Source organism: Phyllobates terribilis, unplaced genomic scaffold (assembly GCF_046119375.1).
Source record: "Phyllobates terribilis strain yellow unplaced genomic scaffold, ASM4611937v1 Scaffold_25__1_contigs__length_18738178, whole genome shotgun sequence".
NCBI lineage: Eukaryota > Metazoa > Chordata > Amphibia > Anura > Dendrobatidae > Phyllobates > Phyllobates terribilis.
The window spans coordinates 11,139,188-11,155,293 of record NW_027362785.1 but is presented as its reverse complement, the minus strand read 5'-3'; the positions used below and the strand labels follow the sequence as shown (position 1 = coordinate 11,155,293).

Genomic DNA, 16,106 nt, shown 5'->3' with positions numbered 1-16,106 from the left:
ATAACTACTATAATACTGCTCCCTATGTACAAGAATATAACTACTATAATACTGCCCCCTATGTACAAGAATATAACTACTATAATACTGCTCCTATGTACAAGAATATAACTACTATAATACCGTCCCCTATGTACAAGAATATAACTACTATAATACTGCTCCTATGTACAAGAATATAACTACTATAATACTGCCCCCTATGTACAAGAATATAACTACTATAATACTGTCCCTATGTACAATAATATAACTACTATAATACTGCTCCTATGTACAAGAATATAACTACTATAATAATGCTCCTATATACAAGAATATAACTACTATAATACTGCTCCTATGTACAAGATAACTATATTGCGGCTATTTTTATAGTTGGTGAAATTTTCTGCCCTCTGCCCCTCCGCCGTGTCCGGGCCGCTGCCCCTTAAAAGTGTGAGTAAACAGCGCCGTACACAAGACGCATCATCACATGGCCGTGAACTGACCAAGAGCAGACGCACAGCAGAGGCTTCTGATCCATGGGTCACACCGCGAGTCCTGGTGCTGGCTATACAGAGAAAAGTATGTGCCCCCCACATCCACCTCCAGGGGCTTCTCTGTCCTCATCTACATCCATAGACATTAATATGGAGAAAGTATGTGCCCCCCACATCCACCTCCAGGGGCTTCTCTGTCCTCATCTACATCCATAGACATTAATATGGAGAAAGTATGTGCCCCCCACATCCACCTGCGGGGGCTTCTCTGTCCTCATCTACATCCATAGACATTAATATGGAGAAAAGTATGTGCCCCCCACATCCACCTCCGGGGGCTTCTCTGTCCTCATCTACATCCATAGACATTAATATGGAGAAAAGTATGTGCCCCCCACATCCACCTCCGGGGACTTCTCTGTCCTCATCTACATCCATAGACATTAATATGGAGAAAGTATGTGCCCCCACATCCACCTCCAGGGGCTTCTCTGTCCTCATCTACATCCATAGACATTAATATGGGGAAAAGTATGTGCCCCCCCACATCCACCTCCAGGGGCTTCTCTGTCCTCATCTACATCCATAGACATTAATATGGGGAAAAGTATGTGCCCCCCCACATCCACCTCCAGGGGCTTCTCTGTCCTCATCTACATCCATAGACATTAATATGGAGGAAAGTATGTGCCCCCCACATCCACCTCCGGGGGCTTCTCTGTCCTCATCTACATCCATAGAAATTAATATGGAGAAAGTATGTGCCCCCCACATCCACCTCCAGGGGCTTCTCTGTCCTCATCTACATCCATAGACATTAATATGGAGAAAAGTATGTGCCCCCCACATCCACTTCCAGGGGCTTCTCTGTCCTCATCTACATCTATAGACATTAATATGGAGAAAGTATGTGCCCCCCACATCCACCTCCAGGGGCTTCTCTGTCCTCATCTACATCCATAGACATTAATATGGAGAAAGTATGTGCCCCTGTGACGACACAGCATTTATCCTTAATTATCCCAAACGTATATTCAGTCGGCCCAGGGACATGAGTTATTGTTCATATGAGTCTGAACGTTGACTCTTGTTGTAGTTTGATAGTTGTGAATTGTTGAATGGCTGCTGTTTACCTCTTATATCAGCTCCGACAGTTTATTGTGCTGCTATCTTTGGAGGACAGGGACGCAGGGTCATTGAACAATTGATGTTTGCTAGTATGTTGATTACCCATTGTATAAGTCCATGCTGCTTGTTAACTTGCATACATTGACAGACAACCTATGCAGATAGATTGAATACTCCAACAATGAGATTTGACCTCTTCCCACCTTCTTTCTGACCTGTGGATGATGGCCTGGAGGACAGATGTGGGTATAAAAAGGGATTTCTATCCCTCTGGTCACCTGGCCCCATGGAGACGTTCGGAGAAGTCAGGTTGGGACCCTCCGGTCACCTGGCCTCATGGAGACGCTTGGAGTAGCTAGGTTGGGACCCTCCGGTCACCTGGCCCCATGGAGACGCTTGGAGTAGCTAGGTTGGGACCCTCCGGTCACCTGGCCTCATGGAGACGCTTGGAGTAGCTAGGTTGGGACCCTCCGGTCACCTGTCCCCATGGAGACGCTTGAAGTAGATAGATTGGGACCCTCCGGTCACCTGGCCTCATGGAGACGCTTGGAGTAGCTAGGTTGGGACCCTCCGGTCACATGGCCTCATGGAGACGCTTGGAGTAGCTAGGTTGGGACCCTCCGGTCACCTGTCCCCATGGAGACGCTTGAAGTAGCTAGATTGGGACCCTCCGGTCACATGGCCTCATGGAGACGCTTGGAGTAGCTAGGTTGGGACCCGCCGGTCACCTGGCCCCATGGAGACGCTTGAAGTAGCTAGATTGGGACCCTCCGGTCACATGGCCTCATGGAGACGCTTGGAGTAGCTAGGTTGGGACCCTCCGGTCACCTGGCCCCATGGAGACGCTTGGAGTAGCTAGGTTGGGACCCTCCGGTCACCTGGCCCCATGGAGATGCTTGGAGTAGCTAGGTTGGGACCCTCCGGTCACCTGGCCCCATGGAAACATTCGGAGAAGCCAGGTTGGGATGCTCGGCATTGTGCTTGGTGATGTACGGCTGCTGCTGCTCAGCCAATCTCGCAGTAAGTCCTCTTTGCTCTTGCCCGCTGACGCCTCTTTCTCCCTGTAGATCCGCGGCTGGAATATAATCTATAATGGGACAATTTTTTTCTATCTTCCAGTAAACTCCCAAGCTGGGCGCGAGCCGTAGTGCCGAAGATCTTCTACATCACCGAGAAGGCCTGGAACTACTACCCCTATACAATCACAGGTAGGGGGCAGTGTCCGGGGCGTACCACAGAGGAGGGGATGAGATGCACGGCTCTGCAGGCAGTATCACACAGGAGAGGATTAGATACACGGCTCAGCAGACAGTATCACACAGGAGAGGATTAGATACACGGCTCAGCAGACAGTATCACACAGGAGAGGATTAGATACACGGCTCAGCAGACAGTATCACACAGGAGAGGATTAGATACACGGCTCAGCAGACAGTATCACACAGGAGAGGATTAGATACACGGCTCAGCAGACAGTATCACACAGGAGAGGATTAGATACACGGCTCAGCAGACAGTATCACACAGGATAGGATTAGATACACGGCTCAGCAGACAGTATCACACAGGATAGGATTAGATACACGGCTCAGCAGACAGTATCACACAGGAGAGGATTAGATACACGGCTCAGCAGTCAGTATCACACAGGATAGGATTAGATACACGGCTCAGCAGACAGTATCACACAGGAGAGGATTAGATACACGGCTCAGCAGACAGTATCACACAGGAGAGGATTAGATACACGGCTCAGCAGACAGTATCACACAGGAGAGGATTAGATACACGGCTCAGCAGACAGTATCACACAGGAGAGGATTAGATACACGGCTCAGCAGACAGTATCACACAGGAGAGGATTAGATACACGGCTCAGCAGTCAGTATCACACAGGATAGGATTAGATACACGGCTCAGCAGACAGTATCACACAGGAGAGGATTAGATACACGGCTCAGCAGTCAGTATCACACAGGATAGGATTAGATACACGGCTCAGCAGACATTATCACACAGGAGAGGATTAGATACACGGCTCAGCAGACAGTATCACACAGGAGAGGATTAGATACACGGCTCAGCAGACAGTATCACACAGGAGAGGATTAGATACACGGCTCAGCAGACAGTATCACACAGGAGAGGATTAGATACACGGCTCAGCAGTCAGTATCACACAGGAGAGGATTAGATACACGGCTCAGCAGACAGTATCACACAGGATAGGATTAGATACACGGCTCAGCAGACAGTATCACACAGGAGAGGATTAGATACACGGCTCAGCAGACAGTATCACACAGGAGAGGATTAGATACACAGCTCAGCAGACAGTATCACACAGGATAGGATTAGATACACGGCTCAGCAGACAGTATCACACAGGAGAGGATTAGATACACGGCTCAGCAGACTGTATCACACAGGAGAGGATTAGATACACGGCTCAGCAGTCAGTATCACACAGGAGAGGATTAGATACATGGCTCAGCAGACAGTATCACACAGGATAGGATTAGATACACAGCTCAGCAGACAGTATCACACAGGAGATGATTAGATACACGGCTCAGCAGACAGTATCACACAGGAGAGGATTAGATACACGGCTCAGCAGACAGTATCACACAGGAGAGGATTAGATACACGGCTCAGCAGACAGTATCACACAGGATAGGATTAGATACACGGCTCAGCAGTCAGTATCACACAGGATAGGATTAGATACACGGCTCAGCAGACAGTATCACACAGGAGAGGATTAGATACACGGCTCAGCAGTCAGTATCACACAGGATAGGATTAGATACACGGCTCAGCAGACAGTATCACACAGGATAGGATTAGATACACGGCTCAGCAGACAGTATCACACAGGATAGGATTAGATACACGGCTCAGCAGACAGTATCACACAGGAGAGGATTAGATACACGGCTCAGCAGACAGTATCACACAGGATAGGATTAGATACACGGCTCAGCAGACAGTATCACACAGGAGAGGATTAGATACACGGCTCAGCAGACAGACCACTCTGATGTGATAGTGCAGCCATGTTGGTGGTCTCTGTTGGGCCCCTGTGGCCCCCGGTTGCAGCTCCATTAATGATTTGTGCTTTCTCTCTCCTTCTCTACGTGGTCGTTTCCTGGTGGCAGAATATACGGTGAGTCTGGATCTGTGTTGGGGGAGGGGCGAGTGACACACACAATATGGCCGCCTTCTCTGGACCTGTGATTAGTGTTGGGGGAGGGAGGAGCGACACACACAATATGGCCGCCTTCTCTGGATCTGTGATCTGTGTTGGGGGAGGGGCGAGCGACACACACAATATGGCCGCCTTCTCTGGACGTGTGATTAGTGTTGGGGGAGGGGCGAGCGACACACACAATATGGCCGCCTTCTCTGGACGTGTGATTAGTGTTGGGGGAGGGGCGAGCGACACACACAATATGGCCGCCTTCTCTGGACGTGTGATTAGTGTTGGGGGAGGGGCGAGTGACACACACAATATGGCCGCCTTCTCTGGACCTGTGATTAGTGTTGGGGGAGGGAGGAGCGACACACACAATATGGCCGCCTTCTCTGGATCTGTGATCTGTGTTGGGGGAGGGGCGAGCGACACACACAATATGGCCGCCTTCTCTGGACGTGTGATTAGTGTTGGGGGAGGGGCGAGCGACACACACAATATGGCCGCCTTCTCTGGACGTGTGATTAGTGTTGGGGGAGGGGCGAGCGACACACACAATATGGCCGCCTTCTCTGGACATGTGATCTGTGTTGGGGGAGGGGCGAGCGACACACACAATATGGCCGCCTTCTCTGGACGTGTGATCTGTGTTGCGGGAGGGGCGAGCGACACACTCAATATGGCCGCCTTCTCTGGACGTGTGATCTGTGTTGGGGGAGGGGCGAGCGACACACACAATATGGCCGCCTTCTCTGGACGTGTGATTAGTGTTGGGGGGGGGCGAGCGACACACACAATATGGCCGCCTTCTCTGGACGTGTGATCTGTGTTGGGGGAGGGGCGAGCGACACACACAATATGGCCGCCTTCTCTGGACGTGTGATCTGTGTTGGGGGGGGGCGAGCGACACACTCAATATGGCCGCCTTCTCTGGACGTGTGATCTGTGTTGGGGGAGCGGCGAGCGACACACACAATATGGCCGCCTTCTCTGGACCTGTGATTAGTGTTGGGGGAGGGAGGAGCGACACACACAATATGGCCGCCTTCTCTGGATCTGTGATCTGTGTTGGGGGAGGGGCGAGCGACACACACAATATGGCCGCCTTCTCTGGACGTGTGATTAGTGTTGGGGGAGGGGCGAGCGACACACACAATATGGCCGCCTTCTCTGGACATGTGATCTGTGTTGGGGGAGGGGCGAGCGACACACACAATATGGCCGCCTTCTCTGGACCTGTGATCTGTGTTGCGGGAGGGGCGAGCGACACACACAATATGGCCGCCTTCTCTGGACGTGTGATTAGTGTTGGGGGGGGGCGAGCGACACACTCAATATGGCCGCCTTCTCTGGACGTGTGATCTGTGTTGGGGGAGGGGCGAGCGACACACACAATATGGCCGTCTTCTCTGGACGTGTGATCTGTGTTGGGGGAGGGGCGAGTGACACACACAATATGGCCGCCTTCTCTGGACCTGTGATTAGTGTTGGGGGAGGGAGGAGCGACACACACAATATGGCCGCCTTCTCTGGATCTGTGATCTGTGTTGGGGGAGGGGCGAGCGACACACACAATATGGCTGCCTTCTCTGGACGTGTGATTAGTGTTGGGGGAGGGGCGAGCGACACACACAATATGGCCGCCTTCTCTGGACGTGTGATTAGTGTTGGGGGAGGGGCGAGCGACACACACAATATGGCCGCCTTCTCTGGACGTGTGATTAGTGTTGGGGGAGGGGCGAGTGACACACACAATATGGCCGCCTTCTCTGGACCTGTGATTAGTGTTGGGGGAGGGAGGAGCGACACACACAATATGGCCGCCTTCTCTGGATCTGTGATCTGTGTTGGGGGAGGGGCGAGCGACACACACAATATGGCCGCCTTCTCTGGACGTGTGATTAGTGTTGGGGGAGGGGCGAGCGACACACACAATATGGCCGCCTTCTCTGGACGTGTGATTAGTGTTGGGGGAGGGGCGAGCGACACACACAATATGGCCGCCTTCTCTGGACATGTGATCTGTGTTGGGGGAGGGGCGAGCGACACACACAATATGGCCGCCTTCTCTGGACGTGTGATCTGTGTTGCGGGAGGGGCGAGCGACACACTCAATATGGCCGCCTTCTCTGGACGTGTGATCTGTGTTGGGGGAGGGGCGAGCGACACACACAATATGGCCGCCTTCTCTGGACGTGTGATTAGTGTTGGGGGGGGGCGAGCGACACACACAATATGGCCGCCTTCTCTGGACGTGTGATCTGTGTTGGGGGAGGGGCGAGCGACACACACAATATGGCCGCCTTCTCTGGACGTGTGATCTGTGTTGGGGGGGGGCGAGCGACACACTCAATATGGCCGCCTTCTCTGGACGTGTGATCTGTGTTGGGGGAGCGGCGAGCGACACACACAATATGGCCGCCTTCTCTGGACCTGTGATTAGTGTTGGGGGAGGGAGGAGCGACACACACAATATGGCCGCCTTCTCTGGATCTGTGATCTGTGTTGGGGGAGGGGCGAGCGACACACACAATATGGCCGCCTTCTCTGGACGTGTGATTAGTGTTGGGGGAGGGGCGAGCGACACACACAATATGGCCGCCTTCTCTGGACATGTGATCTGTGTTGGGGGAGGGGCGAGCGACACACACAATATGGCCGCCTTCTCTGGACCTGTGATCTGTGTTGCGGGAGGGGCGAGCGACACACACAATATGGCCGCCTTCTCTGGACGTGTGATTAGTGTTGGGGGGGGGCGAGCGACACACTCAATATGGCCGCCTTCTCTGGACGTGTGATCTGTGTTGGGGGAGGGGCGAGCGACACACACAATATGGCCGCCTTCTCTGGACGTGTGATTAGTGTTGGGGGGGGGCGAGCGACACACACAATATGGCCGCCTTCTCTGGACGTGTGATCTGTGTTGGGGGAGGGGCGAGCGACACACACAATATGGCCGGCTTCTCTGGACCTGTGATCTGTGTTGGGGGAGGGGCGAGTGACACACACAATATGGCCGCCTTCTCTGGACCTGTGATTAGTGTTGGGGGAGGGAGGAGCGACACACACAATATGGCCGCCTTCTCTGGATCTGTGATCTGTGTTGGGGGAGGGGCGAGCGACACACACAATATGGCCGCCTTCTCTGGACGTGTGATTAGTGTTGGGGGAGGGGCGAGCGACACACACAATATGGCCGCCTTCTCTGGACGTGTGATTAGTGTTGGGGGAGGGGCGAGCGACACACACAATATGGCCGCCTTCTCTGGACGTGTGATTAGTGTTGGGGGAGGGGCGAGTGACACACACAATATGGCCGCCTTCTCTGGACCTGTGATTAGTGTTGGGGGAGGGAGGAGCGACACACACAATATGGCCGCCTTCTCTGGATCTGTGATCTGTGTTGGGGGAGGGGCGAGCGACACACACAATATGGCCGCCTTCTCTGGACGTGTGATTAGTGTTGGGGGAGGGGCGAGCGACACACACAATATGGCCGCCTTCTCTGGACGTGTGATTAGTGTTGGGGGAGGGGCGAGCGACACACACAATATGGCCGCCTTCTCTGGACATGTGATCTGTGTTGGGGGAGGGGCGAGCGACACACACAATATGGCCGCCTTCTCTGGACGTGTGATCTGTGTTGCGGGAGGGGCGAGCGACACACTCAATATGGCCGCCTTCTCTGGACGTGTGATCTGTGTTGGGGGAGGGGCGAGCGACACACACAATATGGCCGCCTTCTCTGGACGTGTGATTAGTGTTGGGGGGGGGCGAGCGACACACACAATATGGCCGCCTTCTCTGGACGTGTGATCTGTGTTGGGGGAGGGGCGAGCGACACACACAATATGGCCGCCTTCTCTGGACGTGTGATCTGTGTTGGGGGGGGGCGAGCGACACACTCAATATGGCCGCCTTCTCTGGACGTGTGATCTGTGTTGGGGGAGCGGCGAGCGACACACACAATATGGCCGCCTTCTCTGGACCTGTGATTAGTGTTGGGGGAGGGAGGAGCGACACACACAATATGGCCGCCTTCTCTGGATCTGTGATCTGTGTTGGGGGAGGGGCGAGCGACACACACAATATGGCCGCCTTCTCTGGACGTGTGATTAGTGTTGGGGGAGGGGCGAGCGACACACACAATATGGCCGCCTTCTCTGGACATGTGATCTGTGTTGGGGGAGGGGCGAGCGACACACACAATATGGCCGCCTTCTCTGGACCTGTGATCTGTGTTGCGGGAGGGGCGAGCGACACACACAATATGGCCGCCTTCTCTGGACGTGTGATTAGTGTTGGGGGGGGGCGAGCGACACACTCAATATGGCCGCCTTCTCTGGACGTGTGATCTGTGTTGGGGGAGGGGCGAGCGACACACACAATATGGCCGCCTTCTCTGGACGTGTGATTAGTGTTGGGGGGGGGCGAGCGACACACACAATATGGCCGCCTTCTCTGGACGTGTGATCTGTGTTGGGGGAGGGGCGAGTGACACACACAATATGGCCGCCTTCTCTGGACGTGTGATTAGTGTTGGGGGGGGGCGAGCGACACACACAATATGGCCGGCTTCTCTGGACCTGTGATCTGTGTTGGGGGAGGGGCGAGTGACACACACAATATGGCCGCCTTCTCTGGATCTGTGATTAGTGTTGGGGGAGGGGCGAGCGACACACACAATATGGCCGGCTTCTCTGGACCTGTGATCTGTGTTGGGGGAGGGAGGAGCGACACACACAATATGGCCGCCTTCTCTGGATCTGTGATCTGTGTTGGGGGAGGGGCGAGCGACACACACAATATGGCCGCCTTCTCTGGACGTGTGATTAGTGTTGGGGGAGGGTCGAGCGACACACACAATATGGCCGCCTTCTCTGGACATGTGATCTGTGTTGGGGGAGGGGCGAGCGACACACACAATATGGCCGCCTTCTCTGGACGTGTGATCTGTGTTGCGGGAGGGGCGAGCGACACACTCAATATGGCCGCCTTCTCTGGACGTGTGATCTGTGTTGGGGGAGGGGCGAGCGACACACACAATATGGCCGCCTTCTCTGGACGTGTGATTAGTGTTGGGGGGGGGCGAGCGACACACACAATATGGCCGCCTTCTCTGGACGTGTGATCTGTGTTGGGGGAGGGGCGAGCGACACACACAATATGGCCGCCTTCTCTGGACGTGTGATCTGTGTTGGGGGGGGCGAGCGACACACTCAATATGGCCGCCTTCTCTGGACGTGTGATCTGTGTTGGGGGAGCGGCGAGCGACACACACAATATGGCCGCCTTCTCTGGAACTGTGATTAGTGTTGGGGGAGGGAGGAGCGACACACACAATATGGCCGCCTTCTCTGGATCTGTGATCTGTGTTGGGGGAGGGGCGAGCGACACACACAATATGGCCGCCTTCTCTGGACGTGTGATTAGTGTTGGGGGAGGGGCGAGCGACACACACAATATGGCCGCCTTCTCTGGACATGTGATCTGTGTTGGGGGAGGGGCGAGCGACACACACAATATGGCCGCCTTCTCTGGACCTGTGATCTGTGTTGCGGGAGGGGCGAGCGACACACACAATATGGCCGCCTTCTCTGGACGTGTGATTAGTGTTGGGGGGGGGCGACCGACACACTCAATATGGCCGCCTTCTCTGGACGTGTGATCTGTGTTGGGGGAGGGGCGAGCGACACACACAATATGGCCGCCTTCTCTGGACGTGTGATTAGTGTTGGGGGGGGGCGAGCGACACACACAATATGGCCGCCTTCTCTGGACGTGTGATCTGTGTTGGGGGAGGGGCGAGCGACACACACAATATGGCCGCCTTCTCTGGACGTGTGATCTGTGTTGGGGGGGGGGCGAGCGACACACTCAATATGGCCGCCTTCTCTGGACGTGTGATCTGTGTTGGGGGAGCGGCGAGCGACACACACAATATGGCCGCCTTCTCTGGACGTGTGATTAGTGTTGGGGGAGGGGGGAGCGACACACACAATATGGCCGCCTTCTCTGGACGTGTGATTAGTGTTGGGGGAGTGGCGAGCGACACACACAATATGGCCGCCTTCTCTGGACGTGTGATTAGTGTTGGGGGGGGGCGAGCGACACACACAATATGGCCGCCTTCTCTGGACCTGTGATCTGTGTTGGGGGAGGGGCGAGCGACACACACAATATGGCCGCCTTCTCTGGACGTGTGATCTGTGTTGGGGGAGGGGGGAGCGACACACACAATATGGCCGCCTTCTCTGGACGTGTGATTAGTGTTGGGGGAGGGGCGAGCGACACACACAATATGGCCGCCTTCTCTGGACATGTGATCTGTGTTGGGGGAGGGGCGAGCGACACACACAATATGGCCGCCTTCTCTGGACGTGTGATCTGTGTTGGGGGAGGGGCGAGCGACACACACAATATGGCCGCCTTCTCTGGACGTGTGATTAGTGTTGGGGGAGGGGCGAGCGACACACACAATATGGCCGCCTTCTCTGGACGTGTGATTAGTGTTGGGGGAGGGGCGAGCGACACACACAATATGGCCGGCTTCTCTGGACCTGTGATCTGTGTTGGGGGAGGGGTGACACACACATATGGCCGCCTTCTCTGGACGTGTGATTAGTGTTGGGGGAGGGGCGAGCGACACACACAATATGGCCGGCTTCTCTGGACGTGTGATTAGTGTTGGGGGAGGGGCGAGCGACACACACAATATGGCCGCCTTCTCTGGACGTGTGATTAGTGTTGGGGGAGGGGCGAGCGACACACACAATATGGCTGCCTTCTCTGGACCTGTGATCTGTGTTGGGGGAGGGGGAGCGACACACACAATATGGCCGCCTTCTCTGGACCTGTGATTAGTGTTGGGGGAGGGGTGACACACACAATATGGCCGCCTTCTCTGGACGTGTGATTAGTGTTGGGGGAGGGGGCGAGCGACACACACAATATGGCCGCCTTCTCTGGACGTGTGATTAGTGTTGGGGGAGGGGTGACACACACAATATGGCCGCCTTCTCTGGACGTGTGATTAGTGTTGGGGGAGGGGCTAGCGACACACACAATATGGCCGCCTTCTCTGGACTGTGTGATTAGTGTTGGGGAGGGGCGAGCGACACACACAATATGGCCGCCTCTCTGGACGTGTGATCAGTGTTGGGGGAGGGGTGACACACACAATATGGCCGCCTTCTCTGGACCTGTGATCTGTGTTGGGGGAGGGGGCGAGCGACACACACAATATGGCCGCCTTCTCTGGACCTGTGATCTGTGTTGGGGGAGGGGCGAGCGACACACACAATATGGCCGCCTTCTCTGGACCTGTGATCTGTGTTGGGGGAGGGGGGAGCGACACACACAATATGGCCGCCTTCTCTGGACGTGTGATTAGTGTTGGGGGAGGGGCGAGCGACACACACAATATGGCCGCCTTCTCTGGACGTGTGATCTGTGTTGGGGGAGGGACGAGCGACACACACAATATGGCCGCCTTCTCTGGACGTGTGATCAGTGTTGGGGGGGGGGGGCGAGCGACACACACAATATGGCCGCCTTCTCTGGACGTGTGATTAGTGTTGGGGGGGGGGGCGAGCGACACACACAATATGGCCGCCTTCTCTGGACGTGTGATTAGTGTTGGGGGAGTGGCGAGCGACACACACAATATGGCCGCCTTCTCTGGACGTGTGATTAGTGTTGGGGGAGGGGTGACACACACAATATGGCCGCCTTCTCTGGACCTGTGATTAGTGTTGGGGGAGGGCGAGCGAACACACAATATGGCCGCCTTCTCTGGACGTGTGATTAGTGTTGGGGGAGGGGCGAGCGACACACACAATATGGCCGTCTTCTCTGGACATGTGATTATTGTTGGGGGAGGGGCGAGCGACACACACAATATGGCTGCCTTCTCTGGACCTGTGATCTGTGTTTGGGGGAGGGGGAGCGACACACACAATATGGCCGCCTTCTCTGGACCTGTGATTAGTGTTGGGGGAGGGGTGACACACACAATATGGCCGCCTTCTCTGGACCTGTGATTAGTGTTGGGGGAGGGGCGAGCGACACACACAATATGGCCGCCTTCTCTGGACGTGTGATTAGTGTTGGTGGAGGGGTGACACACACAATATGGCCGCCTTCTCTGGACCTGTGATCTTTGTTGGGGGAGGGGCGAGCGACACACACAATATGGCCGCCTTCTCTGGACCTGTGATCTGTGTTGGGGGAGGGGCGAGCGACACACACAATATGGCCGCCTTCTCTGGACGTGTGATCTGTGTTGGGGGAGGGGGGAGCGACACACACAATATGGCCGCCTTCTCTGGACGTGTGATCTGTGTTGGGGGAGGGGGGAGCGACACACACAATATGGCCGCCTTCTCTGGACGTGTGATTTGTGTTGGGGAGGGGCGAGCGACACACACAATATGGCTGTCTTCTCTGGACCTGTGATCTGTGTTGGGGGAGGGGGGAGCGACACACACAATATGGCCGCCTTCTCTGGACGTGTGATTAGTGTTGGGGGAGGGGCGAGCGACACACACAATATGGCCGCCTTCTCTGGACCTGTGATCTGTGTTGGGGGAGGGGCGAGCAACACACACAATATGGCCGCCTTTCTCTGGACCTGTGATCTGTGTTGGGGGAGGGGCGAGCGACACACACAATATGGCCGCCTTTTCTGGACGTGTGATTAGTGTTGGGGGAGGGGCGAGCGACACACACAATATGGCCGCCTTCTCTGGACGTGTGATTAGTGTTGGGGGAGGGGCGAGCGACACACACAATATGGCCGCCTTCTCTGGACGTGTGATTAGTGTTGGGGGAGGGGCGAGCGACACACACAATATGGCCGCCTTCTCTGGACGTGTGATTAGTGTTGGGGGAGGGGCGAGCGACACACACAATATGGCCGCCTTCTCTGGACCTGTGATCTGTGTTGGGGGAGGGGCGAGCGACACACACATATGGCCGCCTTCTCTGGACCTGTGATTAGTGTTGGGGGAGGGGTGACACACACAATATGGCCGCCTTCTCTGGACCTGTGATTAGTGTTGGGGGAGGGGCGAGCGACACACACAATATGGCCGCCTTCTCTGGACGTGTGATTAGTGTTGGGGGAGGGGCGAGCGACACACACAATATGGCCGCCTTCTCTGGACGTGTGATTAGTGTTGGGGGAGGGGTGACACACACAATATGGCCGTCTTCTCTGGACATGTGATTATTGTTGGGGGAGGGGCGAGCGACACACACAATATGGCTGCCTTCTCTGGACCTGTGATCTGTGTTGGGGGAGGGGGAGCGACACACACAATATGGCCGCCTTCTCTGGACCTGTGATTAGTGTTGGGGGAGGGGTGACACACACAATATGGCCGCCTTCTCTGGACCTGTGATTAGTGTTGGGGGAGGGGCGAGCGACACACACAATATGGCCGCCTTCTCTGGACGTGTGATTAGTGTTGGTGGAGGGGTGACACACACAATATGGCCGCCTTCTCTGGACCTGTGATCTTTGTTGGGGGAGGGGCGAGTGACACACACAATATGGCCGCCTTCTCTCGACGTGTGATCTGTGTTGGGGGAGGGGGGAGTGACACACACAATATGGCCGCCTTCTCTGGACCTGTGATCTTTGTTGGGGGAGGGGCGAGCGACACACACAATATGGCCGCCTTCTCTGGACCTGTGATCTGTGTTGGGGGAGGGGCGAGTGACACACACAATATGGCCGCCTTCTCTCGACGTGTGATCTGTGTTGGGGGAGGGGGGAGCGACACACACAATATGGCCGCCTTCTCTGGACGTGTGATCTGTGTTGGGGGAGGGGGGAGCGACACACACAATATGGCCGCCTTCTCTGGACGTGTGATTAGTGTTGGGGGAGGGGCGAGCGACACACACAATATGGCTGTCTTCTCTGGACCTGTGATCTGTGTTGGGGGAGGGGGGAGCGACACACACAATATGGCCGCCTTCTCTGGACCTGTGATCTGTGTTGGGGGAGGGGGGAGCGACACACACAATATGGCCGCCTTCTCTGGACGTGTGATCTGTGTCGGGGGAGGGAGGAGCGACACACACAATATGGCCGCCTTCTCTGGACGTGTGATCTGTGTTGGAAGGGGCGAGCGACACACACAATATGGCCGCCTTCTCTGGACGTGTGATTAGTGTTGGGGGAGGGGCGAGCGACACACACAATATGGCCGCCTTCTCTGGACCTGTGATCTGTGTTGGGGGAGGGGCGAGCAACACACACAATATGGCCGCCTTCTCTGGACGTGTGATCTGTGTTGGGAGGGGCGAGCGACACACACAATATGGCCGCCTTCTCTGGACCTGTGATCTGTGTTGGGGGAGGGGCGAGCGACACACACAATATGGCCGCCTTTTCTGGACGTGTGATTAGTGTTGGGGGAGGGGCGAGCGACACACAATATGGCCGCCTTCTCTGGACGTGTGATTAGTGTTGGGGGAGGGGCGAGCGACACACACAATATGGCCGCCTTCTCTGGACGTGTGATTAGTGTTGGGGGAGGGGCGAGCGACACACACAATATGGCCGCCTTTTCTGGACGTGTGATTAGTGTTGGGGGAGGGGCGAGCGACACACACAATATGGCCGCCTTCTCTGGACCTGTGATCTGTGTTGGGGGAGGGGCGAGCGACACACACAATATGGCCGCCTTTTCTGGACGTGTGATTAGTGTTGGGGGAGGGGCGAGCGACACACACAATATGGCCGTCTTCTCTGGACGTGTGATTAGTGTTGGGGGAGGGGCGAGTGACACACACAATATGGCCGCCTTTTCTGGACGTGTGATTAGTGTTGGGGGAGGGGCGAGCGACACACACAATATGGCCGCCTTCTTAGTTAAGGGTCACCCTCTGGACTTCGGTCACTTCCTGACAGATAGCAGACGGCTGTTGTGGGTGCGGCCTGTGGCGGCCATATTGTTGTCGCTCACGTCTCCCAGACACCAGGCCGCGGCGTTGGACTGTATGAGCGTCATTGGGGGCAGACGTCACCTAGACGTATGTTTATGAGGGGAACGTTGTGATTTTAGGGGGAGACGCTCTGTAAATCATCGGCCAACAAAGGAAACGTCAGGAAGAGAAATCTGTAGATGGTTGCCCGGCAACCCGATAAAATGGCCGCCTCTTTATATCTTCTGCTCTGACGTTCTTCCTGACCCTTCAGCTTCTGAGACGCGAAGACAGAAAACATGTTTCTGTAAAAAATATTCAGTGGCGGCGGCTCCAGCGTCCTCCAATATGGCCGCTTATAC

The 16,106-nt window shown here is 55.4% G+C and overlaps 1 protein-coding gene across 1 annotated transcript in view; it reads left to right on the top strand.

The window, feature by feature from the left end:
• The window catches only part of PITPNC1 (phosphatidylinositol transfer protein cytoplasmic 1), a 283,058-nt gene that overhangs the window by 241,353 nt on the left and 25,599 nt on the right, over positions 1-16,106 (top strand). The window contains exons 3-4 of the mRNA XM_073660333.1: positions 2,730-2,818; positions 4,772-4,779. Coding sequence (XP_073516434.1) covers positions 2,730-2,818; positions 4,772-4,779 — 97 coding nt within the window. The remainder of the gene's footprint in view (positions 1-2,729; positions 2,819-4,771; positions 4,780-16,106) is intronic.